This window comes from Tachysurus vachellii, chromosome 3, assembly GCF_030014155.1.
Source record: "Tachysurus vachellii isolate PV-2020 chromosome 3, HZAU_Pvac_v1, whole genome shotgun sequence".
Lineage (NCBI taxonomy): Eukaryota > Metazoa > Chordata > Actinopteri > Siluriformes > Bagridae > Tachysurus > Tachysurus vachellii.
Window position 1 is genome coordinate 30,312,804 of NC_083462.1, and position 24,300 is coordinate 30,337,103.

General features: G+C 39.0%; 1 protein-coding gene across 1 annotated transcript; it reads right to left on the reverse strand.

The window, feature by feature from the left end:
- Window positions 1–23,613: 23,613 nt before the first annotated feature.
- On the reverse strand, window positions 23,614–24,160 carry LOC132843407 (histone H2B-like). Its single transcript, XM_060866703.1, has one exon. It carries the CDS (start codon window positions 24,084–24,086, stop codon window positions 23,712–23,714), a length of 375 nt encoding a protein of 124 aa, XP_060722686.1. The 5' UTR covers window positions 24,087–24,160; the 3' UTR covers window positions 23,614–23,711.
- Between the last annotated feature and the right edge of the window lie 140 nt (window positions 24,161–24,300).

The following is a 24,300-nucleotide window of genomic DNA, read 5'->3' on the forward strand; positions in this document are numbered from 1 at the left end:
CTGGCAGAAATTTCATCATGGATGACTGCTCATCAGTTAAAGCTTAATCCTAGCAAAACTGAGCTGCTCTTCATCCCAGGTGATTCATCCCCAGGTCATGATCTTGCTATATCCTTGCACAACGATCTGATCTCCCCTTCAGCCACAGCTCGCAACCTTGGGGTAACCATGGACAATCAACTGTCCTTTTCCTCTCATGTTGCTAATGTGACTCGCTCATGTCGGTTTCTTCTCTACAACATTAGAAGGATTCGACCATTTCTGTCCACACAGGCTGCTCAGGTACTTGTTCAGTCTCTTGTCATTTCTAGACTGGATTACTGCAATGCACTGCTGGCAGGTCTACCTATGAACGCAATCCGTCCTCTGCAAATGATCCAAAATGCAGCTGCCCGGCTTGTTTTCAACCTGCCAAAGTTCTCTCATACCACCCCGCTGCTGCGATCCCTCCACTGGCTTCCGGTAGCTGCACGCATCAGATTCAAAACACTGATGCTGGCCTACAAAGCCAAAAATGGACCAGCTCCCTCTTACCTCAAAGCCCTCATCACTCCTCGCACTGCACCCCGCACCCTCCGATCTACCAGCACTGCTCGACTGGTTCCACCATCTCTCAGGGTAAGAGGCAAGTATACTACAAGACTCTTCTCTGTACTGGCACCAAGGTGGTGGAACGAACTTCCCCTAGAGGTCCGGACAGCTGAGTCACTGGCTATTTTCAAGCGGCGGTTGAAGACCTACTTATTCAGGAAACACTTCAACTAGCACTTCTTTCATTATCTTTTGCATTTAAATAAAAAAAAAAAACAAAAAAAAAAAACACACCTTTGACACTTTCATTGTAACTTTGAACAAATGTTTTAAACTCATGGTATCTTAAGTATGTAACTTAGTGATCCAGCATTAATGTATTCAATGTTAGAGATTTAAGCACTTATGTACGTCGCTCTGGATAAGGGCGTCTGCCAAATGCTGTAAATGTAAATGTAAATGTAATGAGTAAGCATGCATGTCATAAACAGAAGTGATAAAACTGTTTCCAAACGATGGCCATAATGTGCAACACAAGCAGTAAACGCTCTGAGTGCAATAACAAACATGGCCGGAGTCACCTTAGCAAACAGCAGCTCAGTTACAAACCGGAGATTAATGGACTTTTCCGATTGTCTGAGCAAGGGGGCTCCTGCTTTATTTTGGGACGCAGAGGAAGCAACAGTAATATATTAATGTATCTTCATGTTAAATATGTTATCATTCATTGTAGCATGTTTTAGCCCTGTTCCTGTTCAGTACCATAACACAAAAATACAAAGCATTAAATTTAATTTTTACTTCAAGTCATAACTAGTCACCATTTAGATTAGTTTGAGATTTACTTAATCACAAGGAATATAGATAATGAAGAGAAATCTTCATTTACTTTATTTCCATGACTGAATTGTGTGCTCTTGTTTCCTTTAAATTAATTTATCTTAATAGTAGAACAAAACATGAAAAACAAGTTGCTTATTATGTGAATTTCGAATTCATATATTTAAGGTATATTTAAGGTTTTAAAATTCTCCCGCAACAATAAAACGATTAAGTTAAGCTTGATTAAGTTGTTTGAACTTACTTCTCTTTACCTCCAATTGTCATGAGTTTTAGATATTGACCTCAAGTTTATAGCTTTTCAAAAATGAAAACTTATTCATTGAGATACATTCTCTTGACTATTTGTGAAAGCTTGAGTTTTGCTCGTGTTTTTAAGGCAGCAGGTGAACTTGTTTTTTGTAATCTAATTGAGTTGTTTAAGAAATTAATTTTTTCAGCCTATTGTTCTTTTTTCACTTTAGTCTCTCTACATCATCCACAATGCCAGGTGACTACCTACAGATAGCAGAGCTGGGAGGAATTTGTTCTCACTGTCAGACTGATGCAGCAGCGCTTTAGTCTCCAAATCACTTTAAACAATCATGTTTCTAAAGCCTCATCTTTCATGTTAATATCATATAGAAATAAAGCAGCTTTTTCTCTCTCTGTTGCCCTTTTTTTTGTGGAGCTAATTGCAAAATCTGACTGTTATATCTTATTTTTGAAATTGCTGAATATATTTATCCCCTATTAAACAACATTGTAAAACAGTTAGTTCTGGTTCTCTAATCTGATTTGGTTGAGTGGCGTCCCAAGTGTGTTTATTATCTGATTTCATACAGCATTCAGTCTGCATGCTTGTGCCTTCACACCAAATCATGGCTGTGTCGATATTCAGTGCAACCAAGGATCAAGGTACTTTATTTGTCACATTCAAACGTGATGTAATGGAGTGAAATGAGCTGTGTGAGATTGCTTCATTGCAACTGTGCTAGCAACAACTATGTCCCACTTTAACATCAACATAGCATTAACATCAGACAGGATTTATAAAAAAATAAAATAAATACAGCATCATCAAACAAAGTTAGCACTGGAAACATCACCGGTACTTAAGAGCAACCCTTGTGTGGTGTTTCGTTCAAATGAACCCCTTTTATATTTTTACTAAAAGTGTTTTGCATTTGTTGTAAATCATCCACCAGTTAGACTTTGACTGCGATAATCTTGTGAGAGCTGTTACTACACTCACATACAGTACCAAAGGCCCTGCTCTATTTCTGCAACAGAGTATAACAGTAAAGGAATTTGATAATGGCTCTAATAATTTTCAGATTTTCATCCGTCACCAGGATGTCAGAATAAAATCTTTGAAACTTTTTGGGTTTTTTTTCCATAACAGCAGCGACAGACCCCAACATGGGATTGAAAAATCTTTTTCCGAGCTCTAAAGGTTGGCATGTATGAAATGACTCCTGTGATATTAATATATTTAATGGCTTTGTGAATGAATTTGCAGACTTTCATATTAAGAAGAAGCACATCTTAAAAAAAAATGTGCACATTATATCTTCAAACCCTGCTAAAAGCTTGTACAGTCCTGTCAACAGACAAATTAAATCACTGTACAGTCTTATAAACAGAAAAATGTCTATATAAGTAACAAAAATAACACATGGACAATACCCTCTGGCTTCAGTTTATCCAAAAACCATTTTCTAAATGAAACACCATAAAAAAAAGTTTGTTGTAAAAAGGTTGGTCTGGAATAAGTCTGCTGACGTACAAGTGAAACGTATGGCTCTGCTTAAATGTATGGCCCTGGGAGTCCTCCTAATGCCTTGAAACACAGGCATGTGTCCTCCACAATCACTGGTCTGTCTACCTTTACAAGAGAAGCACAAACTATACTATATTATATAGTATTTATTGTATTTATATACTATAAATACTGTGTAGTTAACAAACCTGTTTTGCTGCCTCTTTGCACTTCTGTACCGAGATCTCATCAGGTTCTCCTTGGTATTCAGGCACTGCCAATCAAGCCATATATTCACAACATACCCTACACATGGACAAACTTTTGTGGACACCTGACCATCACAGCTATATGTGGTTCTTTCCCAAACTGTTAGAAGCACACAATCGTTTTGTATGCATGTTTGTGCTGTGACATTACAATTTCCTTTCACTGAAACACAAGCTCGAACCCTTTATGATGCCCCTGTGCACAAGCTCCAGGCATGAAGACATGGAAGAACTCGAGTGTCCTGACATTTACATTTCCAGCATTTCCAGAGTGACTTACATTATCTCATTTCTATGCATTATCTCATTTTCATTCCTTATCCAGACTGACTTACATTCTCATGCATTATTTCATTTTCATTCCTTATCCAGAGTGACTTACATTATCTAATTTTTATGCAACTGAGCAATTGAGGGTTAAGGGCCTTGCTCAGGGGGCCCAACAGTGGCAGCTTGGTGGACATGGGATCGAACTCACAATCCTACCACATGCCCATGTGAACTGCAGGGCTCTCAAGTTTTGAAGACAGGCGTTGTTGTATGGTAAGGCTTATTAAATATATACAGCGTTTCCGCGGGGTCATAAAAAATCATAAATTTAACAATAAGAATTTAAGGCCATAAAAAGACATAAAAACGTCCGGATTTTCCATACAAGGTCATAAAAACATTTAGCCACGTCTTAAATTGATATGCTCGTCCGTTAATTTGTTCTTCAATCAAAATGCGCTCGCGGCGGCAATGGCATTCATTTGTTTCGCCTGTTGTAGTTCTGTATGAGGAATCTGGGTGGTATCACACTGGTATCACAGCGTTCCAGAACTACAAGGTCCATGCGGCAGCATACAGACTTGTCGGAAGGACTTTCACAGAAACCCGCGCGAACTCCAAGCATACTGTATCATACAGAGTCACTGCTTGGTTTAATTGAAATCATCCAGGCTATCACAATGGGAAAATGTACCTTTAACGATCTGTGGCTCGAAGACGGTGCGTTTAGTAGCTGGCTCAAGCCCGTCGCTAACAATCGGTATCAATCCTATTGCACTCTGTGTAAGAAGACGTTGGAGCTGTCTAGTTTAGGCATAAAAGCCTTGAAGTCGCATGCAAAGTTGGAAAAGCATATCGTTGCTGTAAAAGGCCTGCAGCGGGTGCAGGCGATCCGTCAGTTTTGTTCGGCTCCGTCACTAACGTTACCCGGTCAAGTACAGCACGGGATTCCGTTTCTGTCGCATCCAGTGCCACACACAGTGGTTTCGGATCAACCTCCACACTGAAAGCGGAGGTTCTGTGGGTGTTGAATACTATAATAATAGAATTACTCTTTAAATAATAAAATTTTTTACTTTCAATGAAAGTCAATAATAAAGACTTTTGAAAGGAATTTTAATGACTGAAGTTATTTATCGTAATTCGTGTACAGTAGGTCATAAATTCAAATCATAATGGTCATAAAAAGGTCTTAAAAAGTCTTAAATTTGACTGATTAAACCCTGCAGAAACCCTCTCATCTCTCTCATTTTCTACCGCTTATCCGAACTACCTCGGGTCACGGGGAGCCTGTGCCTATCTCAGGCGTCATTGGGCATCAAGGCAGGATACACCCTGGACGGAGTGCCAACCCATCGCAGGGCACACACACACTCTCATTCACTCATGCAATCACACACTAGGGACAATTTTCCAGAGATGCCAATCAACCTACCATGAATGTCTTTGGACCGGGGGAGGAAACCGGAGTACCCGGAGGAAACCCCCGAGGCACGGGGAGCCCTTCTTAGGCCTTACGAGTCAGCACAAAATTGGATTTTTGGACTGTTGGTGGCGCTAGAGGGCTTTTTTTAAAAAGCTGTTTTTAGTGATTTTTCCGTTATAGCGCCACCAAGTGGCCAATCGCCGCGGTTTGAAGTGTGACCTCAGTTTGACCTCTTTCACATGTGTCCCAAGTTTGGTGTTGATAGCTCATTTAGTTCTTGAGTTATTGACATTTTAGTAAAACTGGCTCCTCACAGTCCAAACTTTTTGGTGCCCCTTAAGAACCCTGAATCAAAATTTCGACTTTTTTTGATAATTATTGACATTGAGACTCCAGAGAATATTACTGCACTGGATTGGTCTTGATCAGGCGAAAAACCTAGGACTAGGTCATAAAAGTAGGTTTCGGACAAAATGCGCTATAGCGAAAAAATTCTCAGGGCAGAAATGAAATCGGAGATATATGTTTTTTAAGTCATGAGCCAAGGATTCCAATGATATAAAGCACTTGAGATTTGGACATACGGTTTAGGAGTTATGGGCACAAACGCATTGAGGGGCGCTGAAGCGCCCCAAATTGGCCGATTTCGCTGAGTCCTTGGCCCTGAGTAACTGGGACCAGTACTACCATCTGACCAAGTTTGAGCTCTCTAGGCCTTACGGTTTGGGCTGCACGATCGTTTCTAGGGTGGAATAATAATAATAATAATAATAAAAATCCTAACGAATACAATAGGTTTCCAGCGCTTTGCGCTTGAACCCTAATTAAATACGTAAGGCTCTATTAATAGCCAACAAATATTTTATAAGGAGCTCCTGCATGCATTTACAGTGTATAAATGAGATAATTTAAAAAAATAGAACACAGAAATATGAAACGATAGAAAAAAAATTTAATAACACTTTTTCACAAAATAATTCCCAATAGAGGCCGCAAAGTACTGTTTTTTTTTTTGAGTCCTGAGTCATTTATTAAATCTATTCAAAACAGCTGATTCGTTCATTCAGAACGAAAGAAACCGTTTTTATGAATGGGTCATTGAATCACAAATAGAACCGGGTTGTCGTCCAAATCGCCTTAACCCGGTGCTATTTGTTTGTGCTGTATAACACCATATACAGTATAACTTATTTATTCCCTTCATAAGGAAATTATAAAATGTCTGGAGGAGACGTGACCCCACGCAAGCCGTTCTATACCTATTGTTTAAATACGGTCACGCTTTTTTTGTGCTTGCGCGGTGCTGGTTTTTACTGTTTGCCGTGTTTTTCCCCATTTTAACTGTGGAGTTTAGCATTTTAGATCTGTGCTTGAAATTGTCAGATAATGTATTTCGTAATGTTTTCTTTCTTAGATAATCTCCAATGCACTGATCTTACCTGCAATGTACTGTAACTATAATTGAGGACTGATGGATTTGGTCAAATAAAAATGTGGAAAAATATAATTGTGTATTGTCTTAAGTTTTCTGAATGCTTTTAACAGTCAATAGACATTTAACATGTTTCTGGTCCCTTAAAAACATTTATTTACCTTAAGCACTGCATATACTATATACTGTAAAAGTAGAAAATAAAATTTCAGTGATTTTCGGTAGGCATAAGAGCAGGGGCTGTTCTAGGATTTCATCTTTAGTGAGAATTTAAATTTACGTTAAAACAAACGTGTAGCCAATGAGCAGAAAGGGGCGGGTCTTGTCAATATGCGGCGGAGAGAATGTTCAGTGCGCATGTGTGACATTAGCAGAAATCGGTTTTAACATTGACATGGAGGATAAAAACAAAGAAAGAAAGCGACGAAAGGCTTATGATAAGGCAAGAAGTAGGACCCGTGTTATATAGGATCAGCTTTTCAGCGCTGGAGAGAACTGAAGGAGCAGGAAGTTGGCCGCATATTCACAGATTGGAGTTTCCCGAGTCAATAACTCCTGAGCTAAACACTGTTACTACACAAATAACACCTCTTTTCTATCGTGGTAATGTAGAGAGGCAGCTACAACCGCGTTTTGCTAGTTTTAGCGTTTAGCTCAGGAGTTACTGACTCGGGAAACTCGAATCTGTGAATATGCGGACAACTTTACTAAAGACGCCGAGGCGCTTTTTTCCTTCTCGATAGGTGAGTAACGTTGGTTTTGCTTTGTTTCACAGAACTAATATATGCCGTCCTTTGCATGATTATGCTTGTGTGTCATTTTTGCTTGTTTGTTTATCTGCAATCGTATTGTTCTTCCGTTCAGCTATGATAAAGACACATTTCTTTCCATCAGTTGTCTGGGTGACATATGTATGTGTGGGCGGAGCTATCAATACAGGGGTGGGACCCATTTGGGTTAGGGGCGTGTTTGTTTTGGTGATTTTATATGTCAACATTGGCTTTCAAAAATCGGAGACCCTACCTTTAAAACAAGAAGAGTTTTATGTTCTATATTATATGACTGCATAGTAAGCCAAACATTATGGTATTATTTAAAATGGCAAAAGTAGACACCAAAATTTTATGCATGATGTAATGATGCCAGTCTTGAATCAAATCAGTTCATGTATGTGTGCATTCTCTACAAACAGTGTGTCCAATTAATGCAGTCATTAATAAAAAATATTCACAAGACAAAGACCAAATCAATAAATGTTATTTTTATTTAGTATTGAATGGATTGTTTGCGCTATAAACTCTGGTAAAAAGAATAGTGAAATTTCACTGCTTTTGGTTGCCGTCTTTGCGGCTTTCTGCCGATTAATGTTATAGATAAATGCCTCCACCTCTGACTGCGCGTGCACACTGCGCGTGCCTGTGCTTCTCTGTAGAGCATGCGGACAGGCGTAATGCAATCTAGGAGCAGTGATTCGCCAAACCTCCCTTATTGCAGTCTCACACATTTCTTCTGATTTTTTTTTGTAGTAACGAGTAACGAAGATGCTTAGTGGAAATATATTGGAGTAAAAGTATACATTTTATCTAGGAAATGTAGTGGAGTAAAAGTGAAATTTGACTCATTTAAATAGCAAAGTAAAGTACAGATACATTAAATTTCTACTTAAGTACAGTAACGAAGTATTTGTACTCCGTTACATTACAACACTGTTGAGACCTCAAACTCTATTAAGCAGATAATCAGCTCTCTCGAATTCCACAGTGAATAAGTGAAGTGTTTGAATGAAAAATCTGACGAAATGGAAAGAAAAATTGGAAAATTGGAGAAAGAAAACGTCGAACTTCGCGAAAAATGTGATGATTTGGATGCTTAGAAGAGAAGATGGAATCTGCGTGTCGTTGGTATTCCGGAGAAATCAGTCATCAACCTCTTCAGCCAAGTTTCCCCAAGCATCGCTGTTGATCTGCACTGCGGAGTTGACATCACTCATTGGCTGGGGCCTCGTTCTGCTGCGAAAAAATCCTCCCGTCGTATAATAGTCCTGTTTTTGTCACGTTCCCAGCGGAACAAAGTCTGGAAAGACGCCAAAACCTCCGACGTCAAGTCAAGAGTCAAGTCAAGAAGCTTTTATTGTCATTTCAACCATATATAGCTGTTGCAGTACATAGTGAAATGAGACAACGTTTCTCCAGGATCAAGGTGCTACATAAAACAAAGACAGGGCTAAAGACTTGTAAGTAGTCTTAGCCACATAAAGTGCAACTGTGCAACCTGGTGCAAACAGTGCAGGACAAGACAAACAAGACAGACAAGACAGTGCAGGACAAAAGACAGTGCAGGACAAGACAGTGCAGGACAAGAGACAGTGCAGACACAAAGTTACAAGACAATACAAAAAGTACAAAAAATGCAGTACACAAAAGACAATAAATAGTAAACAGTAACAGAAACAGCGCCGACCGACCAGTGTTAATACTGTATGTGAATACTGAATGTTCAAACAATATTTCGTGCAGTAACATTAGAATGAACACAGTTTCTTAGCAGCAGGTCCTTGGGATAATATATAGAATTGTGCAAAAAAAACGAGCAAATGTCTGAAATATTATATAGTATGTGCGAATGGCTGAGATATTGTACAATATGTGCAAAAACGGCGTTCTTAGGTAGAAGAAGATTAAGGTATTCGAGGACCTTTCGCAGAAAGACAAGGATGCAAGGGCTCTTCTGTGGCCGACGGTGGAGAAGGTGAGAAGGGAAGGAAAGCGGGCTGGCTTTCACGGTCCCTTTGCTGTTATTGAGGGTAAAAGACTGGCAGCTAAAGATGTGGTCAACAGGTCTAAGTGCACTAGTAAAGTTTCTTCATGACATTTTTTCCCCAGGGATTAGTATGCGTTCTGCATAGGACTTGTGTTTTATTCATTCATTCATTCATTCATCTTCTACTGCTTATCCGAACTACCTCGGGTCACGGGGAGCCTGTGCCTATCTCAGGCGTCATTGGGCATCAAGGCAGGATACACCCTGGACGGAGTGCCAACCTATCGCAGGGCACACACACACACTCTAATTCACTCACGCAATCACACACTAGGGACAATTTTCCAGAGATGCCAATCAACCTACCATGCATGTCTTTGAACCGGGGGAGGAAACCGGAGTACCCTTTGTGTTTTATTATTATTATTATTATTATTATTATTATTATTATTATTATTATTATTATTATTTTCTTTTATTTTATTTTATTTTTATTTTTATTTATTTTTTTTTAAATAAAAAAAGAATGGATATCTAAAGCTAAATCTTTGTTTTAATAGCTTAATGGCATTAAGCTTATTTATTTCTTGTCTAATTATTAGCTTTATATACAGTACACAGCAAAAAGTCCAGCGTTAAATTAACTCCCACACTTGATTTCAACACTTTTTCATAGTTTATATAGCTCCACACTCTCTGGAGTTAAATTAACACTTTCTAAATAGTTTCTATTTTCTAAACAGTATGCCGGAGTTCCTAATTTGACTCCAAAAAAGTATTAAAATAACACTAAGAGGGATATCGAAAAACACTATGCTGGAGTTACTAATCTGACTCCAAAAAGTGTTAAAATAACACTAAGAGGGATATCGGAAAACTGTTGTGAGTTGCATGTTTTAGGTGGTTAAAATTAGTTTTCTTCTTAAAAGATCTACAAAATAATGTTAAATAAACTACAGCACAAAATAATTCCATGAACTTTTTTTTTATTTTTAAATTTCAATTAAAACATTACAAAAGAGGGTATGATATCAATGTCACCTTTGAATATCAAATGGCTTATAAAATTCAATCCGACATTTTTATAATACACCTTTCATCACGTCGTAGTACTCTGAATGCAGGAAGATGCTCATCAAAATTCTCTGTGAATAGTTTGTTTGCCAACAGATAAATGTGATTGTCAACCAAAAGTACATCACTTATTTGACAGAAGACTGGCATTTCATCTTCTATTGCACTGCACACCACAAGTCCAGCTCTGTATTCTACACCATCAACTAACCCAACTGGTTGAGAAAACATTTTTCGATAGGAACATTTCAAGCAGTTGAGCATTCTCATCTTCTATGGAAAATGATTTAATTGGCCCAAACTCATTATGTTTGAGGGTAAAGGTTTCCCAATGGTAAGCAATGGCCATCTGATGCTTTTTAGCTAAGGACTTCGTTATGTTTTTGAAATTTTAAAGAAATCTTTGAACATTTTATGTTTCGATTCAAATCTCATTGACTACATATATAATAAGGGGCCAATTTTCCTTATAGAAGAGGGGTAATGAATCATGTAGTGATGTTTGGGAAGCACTTTTTTTTTTGTGGATACAAGTTCTTAAATAGTTTGTGGTGGTCAGCAATCAAGTGCTTCAAATACACTGTTAAGCCTGAAGTGAGACAAGGTGAAAACACTATGTTCATTATTTGAAGTAACATAAGCAACAAACTCCAGTTCTTGTGTCCTGGAGGAACAATGTCTCCTAACAAAAGTGGCAGATTTTTCACAAGACATAATGTCTGGATGGAATTTAAACCAATGCTATTACCAGCACTCTCCAAAATAACCTTTGTGGGGCGATTTTACGTTCTAAAAATCCATAATCAAAAGAATAAATCCTTGAAAGTAAATCCTCTTCAGATATAAAGTTTTGTGTGAGATGACCAAAAAGCCTTCAAGGAGGTCATGCATTATATCGAAGGAGTAGTTATTGGTAACATGAAAATACTACAGTGTATTAATTGTGGAATTTTTTTTTCAAACCATACAGTGACCTCAATTGTGGGTTTTCCTGGAGAGACTTGCAATGCATTTCAAATATTTCTTTTCCAAGAAGGACCACCTTAGGATCATCCTCACTGTATACTGTTTGAGAATCATTCTTTTCAATTAAACAAAGGCGACAGAAATGATGGCTAATAAATGACTCATTAAAACCAAGAATCGAGTGCATCCCTAGATTATCACCAGTGATTTGTGTGATGGTGCCATACTGTATATCTGCTCATCTGAGAATGGAAGACTTAATCCCTGGCTTTCAAGTATCTTAATATCATTTATCAACGGTTCCAGAATAACATCAAAACTGTACTTGTTTAAATCTTGTGCGTGAAAAAGTGCTAACAAATGAATGTTCATACTGTAAGAACCAAATTAAATTTTGGGGGCAAGTTTCTTACAATAAAATAAAGACAGCCAATTTTGTGGATACAACGTTTGGAGCCAAGGGGGTTTGCTGTTTCATAGTATATTTGGATATATAGTGCATGTCTCTTTGTTGTAAATAAAGGATGGGATTTTAGAGAACTTCCATCTCTAAAATCTGTAAAAAGTTCAGACTCTGATCAACAATCTTTCCTTAGGAGATCACAAATTTCTGGATTTCTGCACATGAATTTCAATATTTCTAAAATTGCCACATATATAAAAGTATCATTCATTGGTACTTGGTCATAAGTGCCAGATTTCTGATTCAACCTGTTGTCATACCACACATCTAGTTTTATCTCAATGGGCTCTACAACTCCCCATTTTTTTTAAAGTGTTTATTCCGTTTCCAAACAATTAATTTATTACAGTTTTGCAGGGCAGGGTTCCCACTCTTTTTCAGAGATCATTTTCCAGGACTTTTCCAGGACATTTCAAATTTAGCAAAAAAAAGACAAGGATCACAGATTCACGGCCTAAAGTAATATGTTCTTCTCTCCAGAAGTCTTAAAAACAACGTACACTTTATGGCTATTACTTAACTATACTATTAAAGACAATTTGTCATGTGAATGAAATTTCAACATTTATAAAATAAAAAGACTGCACATATTAATATCCTTTCCTTTCTCAGACCAATGCCGTCATGCATGCTTTAGTTTGCTGTGCATTCCCCTTGCACATGATATTCAGATTAACAAGGTTAATATAACCTGCTTACCCGTCACCATTTGCTGAAAACAATCGAGCACTTAAACCATTCCTAGCACCTGAAACTGCCAGCACAAGACAGCGTCATCCTTCACAGCGAGATTAAACAGCATAACAAAAAACCTGTCAAAACTCAGCGTCCCTGAAGAGAGCGCTTTCTGTTACTAATTGTTTCGACCAGTTGTAAACTGTTCTTTAAACGATCAAGAACATTTAAAAATAGAGATGCTCCGTTCAGCATTTTTGGGGCCGATTACCGATCACCAAGATCATGATCTGCCGATTGCCGATCACTGCCGATCACAGAATGGCAGGGGAATGGGAATCTTTTATCTATAATCTAGCAGAGTTTGCACCATTTTTAGAAATGAAATTAACTTAAAATTAACTGTATTGAGACAAAAAAATGTAGAAATAGGCTACAGTCAAGATCTTGAAGAACCACCAAGTGTTTATTTTAGAAAATGAGAACTTAAAGCTACTGTAGGCCATCTTTCCCAAATAAGGCAGAGTAACTTATTATTATTTATAATATTATAACTTATTATTCCAAACAAAGAGGGGTTAGGCAGACCAACACACATCAGATCAGCTTAATGGGATGTAGCCTCTTAATACACTGATTACATTTTATAATTGGCAGCAAAATGCAAAACTTGTTACACCAAAACTGGCTACTGCCACAAAGGACAAAACTATGGCAAGTGTTTTTTTTCTGTTATTATTATGAACGTCTGATGTAGTTGAGGAACCAACTACATCAGATCCAAAAATAAAATAATGAAAGCTACTGTAAGCCAATGCCATCCTTTCTAAATAACAAGGCAGAGAAACAAGGAGGCCAAGCAGATAGTTAACAACCAGATGAACTTGGGATGGTGAGGTTACATAGGCCCAGGCTACTTGTAAAATGTAAATAAAATGTAAATAAAATTTTTAATATATTAAAATTAAACAATTGGCCACAAAATGTTTCAGACCAAAACATGCTGGGCCTCGGCCTACTAACACAGAGTACAAAATCCTTCATGTCTCAATCATAAAAGGCATCACTCACACTCACATCACTACTAGTTTAAATGCATCACTCACAGTCGGCTGGTTGAGGGATGGGGATGTTGTTGGCTTCGGCTGGTTTAGTTTCTCATACTCTGCATATTCAGTTGTATGGCGTGTTCTAAGATACCTAATCATGTTAGTGGTATTAAAATGCCGTTGCTTGCTTCCACCTCGAGGGATTTCATCACGACATACATTGCAAACGGCTAACTTTACGTCTTTATCGGACACTTTGAAAAACTTCCAGACAGGAGAACTCATGTTGCCACTGGTAAGCTCCGCTCTGCTGTTGTTTATCTGTGCGCCATGCATGCACGTGTGAAAAAGTCGCACGAGTAATTTACGTCACGTGATCGGCTTTTTTGATCGGTGCTTTTGGGGTTCGCCGATCAAGCTATTTTTAGTCAATATCGGCCGATCAATTGGAGCATCACTATTTAAAAATAATAGTTTTCCAGGTCAACAAAATTTTTTCCAGGACTGTTTATGTTTTCTTTCATTTTCCATGTGTTTTCCAGGACTGGAACATTGGTCATTAATTTTCCAGGATTTCCAGGTTTTCCAGGACGCGTGGGAACCCTGGCAGGGGTCATTTGTAGGCAAAGCCGAGAGTATGTTATGCTTTGTTTGTGAGTGAAGCTCATCTGTTAGCTTCTCTAAATCTCCCACAATTGAGGACACCAAACTGTTTGGAATCCCACTTGCTTGTATTTTGGCCACTATGGATTCACACAATTCTTTAGTTGAATTTTTAGTAAGCCCTAAATCATTGTTCTCTGATATAACACTGGAACAAGGAGACTGATGCTGGGGATCCATAAGGTCCTCCAAAGCATCTACTTGAGATGAGCTTGCAACTGGCTCACTTGAAGAACATCCAACAGTTGAACTTTGAGCAATCAGCTGAACATTGCAATAAACACTATTAAGGTGCTTACGAAAACCTGCATACGTTTGGAACTGATGCCTACAACCTTGCTGAGAACAAATTAATTTGAACTTAGATCCAGGGTAGTAACTATGTTCACCTCTTAAATGCGAAATCAACTGTTGACTGTCTGGGTGCTGATTTTGACAAATAAAACAGATCAGCATTCTCTCAATATCATACTGCCCTACTAAGTTAAGGTTACTGTCTGGTTAAGCAGTCTGGCTCTCAAATCTCTAACCCTGGGAGACTCCTTCATTTTCCCTACATCAATGTTGTACACAGTCATTTGCAGGAATGTGTAAAAGTTTACAAATGCACAATCATAGGACAAATTGAACACAAAATGTGCCTTGAAAAGTTCATCAAATGCTCCAAGGGAGTGGTTTGCCTGGTATGGGATGAGATGCTTATCCAGGGTGATGTACAGTAGAAGCTGTCGATCTTGCTTTTCTGGCGTCCAACAGCAAGGAGGTACGGATGCTGATGCTGGTTGCTGTTGAGGTGCTCCTCCAAACTGCAGCATGACTAAAGTTAAAATGAACATTTAATATTAGACACAATGTCCAGTTACAGAGAGAACAACATTATAAAAGTGATTGTTCAAACAACTCAGTGGCTAGTAAAATGTGTGAATGCATTGATTTTAATCTCCATGTTTGTGCAACCCACAACACAATATTAAAATGTTGATACCTTATGAAAAATTATAAGTCTTTCAGCAGCATCACATGCACTGATTTTTGGAGACTTCTGTCCTCCTGGTGGTGATGGAAGGAGATGTATCAATAAAAGAAGAGATGCCATTTCCTGGTCGTAGACTGGAGACAAAATTCACATGAAAGATTCACATGAATTAATTAATGCAAAACTTAAAATGAAATACTTTAAAAATATAGAGCATTTTAAACATTCACTTGATATGTTTATGTAGTCTTTTTTAAGACTTTATGTAGTTTACTTTTTAATTTTTAAAATTAATCTGGAACACATCCATCTCATAGGTTGTTTGCTCATTTTAATGTTTTTGTCATAAAAAAAAACAACAGTAATTTTAACTGCAAATATGCATAAAAACAAGTTCATCAAATACAACATACCTGTTTCATGGAGATAACTTCCTTCAGGACGTTCTGCTGATAGCAACAACTGACTCAGCTCTGGTGTTGAAGTAACTTGCTTGGCCTCTTTAATGACATTTGGCCTGAAGAACGTGTCCCACCTCTGAAGCAGCCTGGATGATGTCTCAGCGTCAAACAGGAGAGTGAAGTCTTGATCCACCTTTAAGAAAGAAGATATTAAACTGTAAAAAATATTCTAAAATTGCATGCCTTTGAAAACATGTTATTCCAAACTTACCAGCCCTTTTCAGAAACTGCTACCTAGAGTTTACACTGAATAGTGCAAAAACATTGTGTGAGACATTTTTGTTGATGGAAACACCTTGTTACTATAAGAGAGACCAGTGAAAAATGGACAGATTGGTTTGAGCTGCCATGAAGGATAGAGTAACTCACATAAGCACTCTTTACAACCTTGGTGAACAGAAAACCATTTCAGAACGCACTACAACAGCAGAAAGAACACATTATGGTCCATTCCTGTCAGCTTCAGATTCCTGTTCTTGACTATCATGAGCTCAGACTCATCCAAACTGGACAGATAAAGATTAGAAATAATAAAAAAATCACATGGTCTTTTTCCAGTCTTTGAGCCCACTTTGTGTGAGTCTCTGCCCCTGATAGCCTTAGATTCTTCTTTTGGTGACAGCAGTGAAACCTGATGTGGTCGTTGTCTTCTGTAGCCCAGCTGTGTTCTGAGATGCTTTTCTGCTCACCACAGTTGTAGAGTGATCTTTTGAGTTACTATAAATCCTTCAGCTCAGACCAGCCTGCAGGCCCTCAGGATGTTTTTTGTTTTTCACACCATGCTTTGTGACCTATAGAAATCCAAGGAGTTTCAGAATACAAAGGGTATTAATAACCATGCCACAGTTAAAGACACAGATCAGAGATCACAATTCACAATCTCTGATAAAGACAGAGATCACAATTCTTCATTATTCTCATGTTTGATGACCTGCATGATTTCAGGCTGCTGACACATGTCTCCTGTCCAGGGTACAGGTGTTCCTATTAACTGCATATTAACTGGATGTTGATTTTATGTTGATGATTTAAGTTAAATAAGTTAAATATCCAATCTCATTATAACTAGAATCAGCTTCAGTGTTTTTACATCAATTCTAAAACAAAAGATATTTATATGACGGGATCGATATGGATATGTTTTCAGTCTTGTGAACGCTTGAGCCCCTAGGGACCGTCAGGCGGCTAACCCAGACTCTCCTCATTCTCACTCCTCATTCCATCCCTATTTATAGGCTATGATGTCATCATTTTCGATGTTGACAGCAAGGACCACTCCCTGGACATGAGCTGCCCTCCGCCGGCTTTTGTAGAACCCCCCCATTGGAGAAAATCCACAATCTATTGACTCCTTGTCGTACAGTAGGCTTCACCTCGGATGTCTTTTCATTTTTTTAAAACTGTTACGCTAAAGTAGCTGACAAATACGTGATAAATGACTACTGTTGTGTTGCTGCACATGCACCACAGTGATTATGCTAAGCATATCTTTCTCTGTCATTAATATCTCTCTGTTTAATATCTTTTCTCTGTTTAATCTCTCTCTCTCTCTCTCTCTCTCTCTCTCTCTCTCTCTCTCTCTCTCTCTCTCTCTCTCTCTCTCTCTCCCTCTGTCTCCCCCTGTCTCCCTGTCTTAGGAGTATTTATGTTAAACCTGGTGTGTCGTCAGGGCCGGCCCTGGCCAATTTGCTGCCCTAGGCAAGATTTCGCCTGGTGCCACTGGAATCACAGACAGTTGTTTTCAGATCATTTTGTTGATAAACTTACACAGAAACAAACTGCACAGCTTTGTCCTGTTTTTCTTTTTTTTTTTTTTTTTTTTTAAATATTTTGGAAACACACACAAACTATATTACGGAGACCTTGCTTTCCTTGCCTTTCTTACAGCAATAAAATATATATAATAAATATATAAATAAAATACTTCTCAGGTAATAAAATATATATATATATATTAATAAAAATAATAATTTGGGCAGGGGGCACGGTGGCTTAGTGGTTAGCACGTTCGCCTCACACCTCCAGGGTCGGGGTTCGATTCCCGCCTCCACCTTGTGTGTGTGGAGTTTGCATGTTCTCCCCGTGCCTCGGGGGTTTCCTCCGGGTACTCCGGTTTCCTCCCCCGGTCCAAAGACATGCATGGTAGGTTGATTGGCATCTCTGGAAAAATTGTCCCTAGTGTGTGATTGCGTGAGTGAATGAGTGTGTGTGTGTGTGTGCCCTGCGATGGGTTGGCACTCCGTCCAGGGTGTATCCTGCCTTGATGCCCGATGACGCCTGAGATAGGCACAGGCTCCCCGTGACCCGAGGTAGTTCGGATAAGCGGTAGAAGATGAATGTATGAATAATTTGGGCACACGGGCACCCCTAGTGGTGGGTGGTGCCCTTAGCATTTGCCTATTCTGCCTAAGCGCAGGGCCGGCCCTGTGTGTCGTGGAGTGGTACGAGACAAACCAAACACCATCCCGCAGGAGCTACAGCAGGCTGCTAAAAACCTGCAGGTGGCGCTGCAGAACCACAGTCAGAATGCTCCCTTTAACCCTCAAATAGACATTACTGCAATGCTGAAAGGCCTTCGAGTAGCTTGAACAGTATCAGGAACAGGATCAGAATGTGGCACACTATAATTCTTTTTTTTTAAATGTAAATTGGCTTGCTTTAAAACCAAAAGCAGATGATTATTGGTTGAAGTATCTGTGCTGTTTACAACAACTTCTTTGTCTTGTTTTGTGTCTGTTTTTATTTTACCTTCTTATAAGTGCAGTGTGTAATGCTTAATTTGTCCTAACACTCTCACTCACTCACTCACTCATTTTCTACCGCTTATCCGAACTACCTCGGGTCACGGGGAGCCTGTGCCTATCTCAGGCGTCATTGGGCATCAAGGCAGGATACACCCTGGACGGAGTGCCAACCCATCGCAGGGCACACACACACTCTCATTCACTCATTCACTTTTTGGACCCGGGGAGGAAACCGGAGTACCCGGAGGAAACCCCCGAGGCACGAGGAGAACATGCAAACTCCACACACACAAGGCGGAGGCGGAAATCAAACCCCCAACCCTGGAGGTGTGAGGCGAACGTGCTAACCACTAAGCCACCGTGCCCCCTTGTCCTAACACATAAAATAATAATCATTTAATCTATAATCTTGTAAAACTTGAAAATGTTGCAATCCAGTGCACCTAAGGTCATTTCAGACCTATTTTTCTGGCCCAGAAATAAGCTCTGCACCAATTAGAATAACATCTCAGCACCTAGTGGTGTGGAACAGTAGCAGCTTAGCAGCTACAGCAGGAATATTAAGGGGATGATTATGAGTTTGAAACCTGGAAGCCATCACTGCTTGGTCCCTGAACCAAACCTTCATCTGCTCAGCTCAGTTCCATGTAGTTTTTTGAATATTTTTGGTTTGTGCCAGATGAGTTATACAAGTAACCGTGTAGGGTTATACGCCACGCAAGTTAGGGTTGCACAATTATGTAGGTGTAACTTTTTTGCACCATTCTGTGTAAACGTTAGAAACAGTTTTGTGAAAAATCCTGAAAGATAAGCAGTTTCTGAAATACTCGAACCAACCCATCTGGTACCGCCAACCATGCCACGGATAAAGTCTCAGAGATTACACTATTTCTTTATTCGGTTGTTTTATGTGAATGTTAACAGAAACTCTTGACCTGTATCTGCATGATTTTATGATTTGTCCTGCTGCCACGTGATTGACTGATGAGATAACTACATAAATGAGGTGTACAGGTATTCCTGTCACCAGTGGATGGTGAATGTATATGTGTGTATAATGATATGTACTGGAAATGTGCTAATGTATACAATAATACACAAAACCAAAGTCCAGTCTTGTTATTTTTACTCCAGCACTCGAGATAGTTTAACGTATCCTGCACATTGTCAACTTTGTTTCCTATACAGTATTTATGCTTTTTCTCTATCATTACTATAACATGTAGACCCTACAGCACCTAGCAATGAAACCTGTCTCCAATTCTGATTCTGATTCTAAAGGAAATGTAGGGAAAATGTCCTGTGTACCAATTTATCTGTTCTAATACAGCTTTAAATTAGTCTTAGATACGTATAATGTAAACTTTAAGCCGTATTAAAGGTCTACTAAGTACAAAAAGAGGTCAGAAAGCGCGCATCTATGAAGTAGTACTGAATTAACAGTTCTGTTTGTCTGTGGAAACATCTCCTTCTCCTGCCAAGTGCAATGAGCAGGGGCCAAGAACATGTTCATGGTTCATGCAAAGTGATCAAGACATATCTTCATTCTTACCCAATATCACAGATAGTTATGGCGTAAAAGACAAAAAGCTTTTTTTCAAAGATTGAAATCAGTATAGATTTTTTTGAGATGGGAAACAGCGAGTAAAGGTTGGTCTGCTGGGGTTTCAAGACATTTTCATATATCGGTTGATCTGTTTTTTTTTTAAATAGGTTTCAAGTTTAAACGCCAGTTTCATCTGAGGGTCTACAGACCGTCTCTTTCACTCAAAACACTGAGCTCAGGAAAAATCTGTCAGGCTTTACTAATGAAATCCTGAAATCATTTTAAGTCAAGTCAAGTCACTTTTATTGTCACATCACCACAGCACATGTGCCTTGGTGAGTGAAATTCTTTGGAGCAAACTCCAGAAATTGCAGAACAGTTATACAGATAAAGATATAGCAGTTCATACATATAGTCAGTACAATATGTGTGTACAATTTACAAACATAATGAAAACAACAAGTGAAATGTACAGTATGCTCATACATATAGTCAGTACAATGTGTGTACAATATGTACAATTAACAAACAGATAATGAGATCAACAAGTGAACATGTGCAATATGCTCATACATATTATCAGTACACAGTGTACTATTGGGCATCCTTACAGTATCACTACACATTATATGCAATATGTACTTATATATGTATATGTGTAAATATATGTAAATATATTATATATAAAATACTATGAGGTGCAACAGATTGTACAGGTACAGAAGTGACATGGATGTGCATCGGATGGTATCTAGTGGTAACAGATGGATTATGGTATTAGATGCAGTGTGTATGTATAGTCCAGTGTGGATAGTCCGAAGTTAAAGTGCAGTGTGTGGCATACCATATTGTGAAAGTATGCTGTAGGGTGTATTAGTTGTGACTGTTAATTTGTCTGATAGCCTGAGGGAAAAAGCTATCCCTCATTCTGGTAGTGCGAGATCGGATGCTGCGGAGACGTCTTCCTGAGGGAAGCAGAGAGAGCAGTCTGTGGGACGGGTGGCTTGAGTCACTGGTGATCCTCCGGGCTTTCCTTATACACCGTCTGGTGTAGATGTCCTGAGGGAGGGAAGCTCACCTCCAACAATGTGGCTGGCAGTTTGCACGACCCTTTTCAGAGCTTTACGGATGCCAGTGGTGCTGTTTCCAAACCAGGCAGTGATGCAGCCCGTCAGGATGCTCTCTATAGTGCAGGTGTAGAATGTTCTGAGGATGCCGTCTCAGGAAGAAGAAGCGTTGATGTGCATTCTTCAGTACTGCGTCAGAGTGTGTGGCCCAGGTGAGATCCTCGCTGATGTAAACGCCGAGAAACTTTAAGCTGCTCACGCGCTCCACAGGTGTCTTGTTGATGGTGATGGGTTTGTATTCACTCCTCTGTCTCCTGAAATCCACTACCAGCTCCTTGGTCTTGTCAATGTTGAGTGAGAGGTGGTTCTCCTGACACCATTTAGTCAGGGTGCTCACCTCTTCTCTGTAGGCTGTCTCATCATTGTCGGTGATCAGGCCTATCACCGTTGTGCCGTCAGCGAATTTGAATTTGAGTGGGCTGAGGACACAGCCCTGAGGAGCACCAGTGTTGAGGGTCAGTGGGGAGGAAGTGTTGCTGCCCATTCTTACCACCTGACTTCTGCCTGTCAGGAAGTCCAGAATCCAGCTGCACAGAGATCTGTTTAGTCCCAGAGTCTGGAGCTTCGCAACAAATGTGGCAGGCACTATAGTATTAAATGCTGAGCTGTAGTCCACAAACAGCACTCTCACATAGGTGTTCTTATTTTCCAGGTGGGAGAGAGCAGTGTGTAGGGTGAAAGCGATAGCATTGTCTGTAGAATGGTTGCTACGATATGCAAATTGCAGCGGGTCCAGTGAGGGAGGCAGCACAGAGCAGATGTAATCTCTGATGAGTCTCTCAAAGCACTTGCTGAAGATGGGTGTGAGAGCTACTGGCCTCCAGTCATTTACGCATGTGATTTTATTTTTCCTTGGTATGGGCACAATGGTGGATTTTTTGAAGCACGATGGAACCACAGACAGACAAAGGGAGCCACATTTAGAGCCGCATTTGTGATTCGTTTAGTCATTAAATGCAATACATACGTTTATAATGGCTGTGTAATTATCATTTATAGTTGTTACACATGATATAATACTACGACTACTACTACTACTACTAATAAGTAGAATAGAATAAATTATCCATTATATATGCTATACATCCAAAAATATGTCCTGTACAGAGCTCGGAATCTGACTCAACCGCACTGAACACAATTGCAAAGAATTGTAACAGCCTAAAATAAAAATGCAGATTATTATTATTATTATTATTAGTTCATTTTTTTTAATTTATTTACTATTACCGCTAATACTAATAATACTACTACTACTGCAATTAGACCAATCTCACACAAAATCAAACACGACGAAAAATACAAGGTATAAAAACAACGGCAGGAAGAGTGGTTAAGGTTACAGCTTATGCTGATGATTATCACCTTTTATTCAAAGTGAATATTAATGAAAATTGTTAAAATGAGACATTTCAAGAAATATGAAAAAATATCTGGCGCTAAACTGAATCAAAACAAAACAGAAGCTGTATGGATGAGCAATAGTGTTGTTCCACTCCTAGACACCCAAACCAAAGAAGAGGTGAAAGTATTAGGCTTAACAATTACAAACAGTAAATGTGCTGAACACAACTGGGAAGAGAAAGAATTTTAAATAAAAACTGAAATTGAAAACTGGAAATAGCTAATTATAAATCAAGAATTCGGTTAGTTAAAACATTTTTATTATCCAAATTATTGTCTTTCCCTCTGACAATAAAATGATAATAAAATGTCTTGTTTTACATGGAGAAACAAGAGAAGTTACAACACAAATATTTCTATACAAACCAAAAAACTTAGGAGGTCTGGGTGCTGCTGAGCTGGGTAATAAATTAAACATAGCTTTTTGTAAAAACGTGACACAGGCAATGGAAAGAAGGACTGAACGTATAAGATATGAAAACACGGAGAAAGAGGATAGGAAGAGCGAGAAAAAACTTTTTATAAATTAGTATACAGAGATTTTTCATTTAAATATAAAGACTAATTAAATGCTGTAAATGTAAATGATTTTAAAGAGAATGAAAAAATTTAACATCTTTTGAATAAATTGTACACGATCAGCAGAAATGGCATAAAGTAAAAAACCCAGATTTAAATATAAATGAAAAAAACAATAATGTATTGTAATGTAATTTTTAACACAAAGCTAACAAAAATGTGATGAAACTTTACTGGCTAATTGTGTTGTCAATTCTAAAATTTGGAAAACCAGATGTAAAATGATTAGTAACCAGTGCCATATTCCTGCTGAGGTAGTGTACAAACAAACTGAGCTAAAAACGCAAAAGAACATGAACTGACATGAAAGGACAAATGACCTTGGACTAAAAATGTTTTGCTGATAGATGCTTATAAATGCATGTAAATATGTCTAAAATTTTAAAGCAGATGACTTTGTTTTTTGTGTAACTGATGCAAGATTTGTATTTTTTGTATTCAAATGTATGATTGTAAAACACATGATGCACTTGTAAATGAGAATTTTGAAAAGTTCTTTGAAATCCTTCAATAAAGCTTGAAAAAAAAAAAAACGGCAGCAAAGCTACTAAATGTAATTACAAATTAAAATACAGTAGTACTGATGGAATACATACGTGAAAAAAAAAAGTGTCTTTCTGTCCCTCACTCACTCAAAGAAGATTTGCACTTCGTAGGAAAAAGTGGGCGGCTCTTAAAAGAGCCTTTGTGTAGATAAAGACGGCGGTAACGCGCTTTACTTGGAGCTGGTGTACTTGGTGACGGCCTTTGTGCCCTCAGACACGGCGTGCTTGGCCAACTCTCCGGGAAGCAACAGACGCACGGCAGTCTGGATCTCCCTAGAGCTGATGGTGGAGCGCTTGTTGTAGTGAGCCAGACGAGAAGACTCACCGGCGATGCGCTCAAAAATGTCGTTGACGAATGAGTTCATGATGCCCATGGCCTTAGAGGAGATACCGGTATCAGGGTGCACCTGCTTCAGGACTTTGTACACGTAGATGGCGTAACTCTCCTTCCTGGTCTTTCTGCGCTTCTTGCCGCCTTTACCCGCCGTCTTGGTCACGGCTTTCTTGGATCCCTTCTTGGGCGCGGTCTTAGCTGGTTCAGGCATGGTGCTGCTGTTCGAGTGAACTGCGAGAGAATGAGTAACAGCCACCTAGCGGCTGCTCTATTTACAGGCTGACATTGTAATTAGGCACAAGAGAACAAATGCGTGTTATTGGTCATAATCCTAACGCTCCTGATACGGAGCGCCTCCTCCCGCTCCACCTACACACTTACTCCTCCCCACTGTGTCTGCTGTGCTTTGTTCCCCTTCCGCCGTT

What these genes read in the sequence shown, in the direction of transcription:
- LOC132843407 (XM_060866703.1), bottom strand. Translation starts at nt 24,086, where the DNA reads ATGCCTGAACCAGCTAAGACCGCGCCCAAGAAGGGATCCAAGAAAGCC.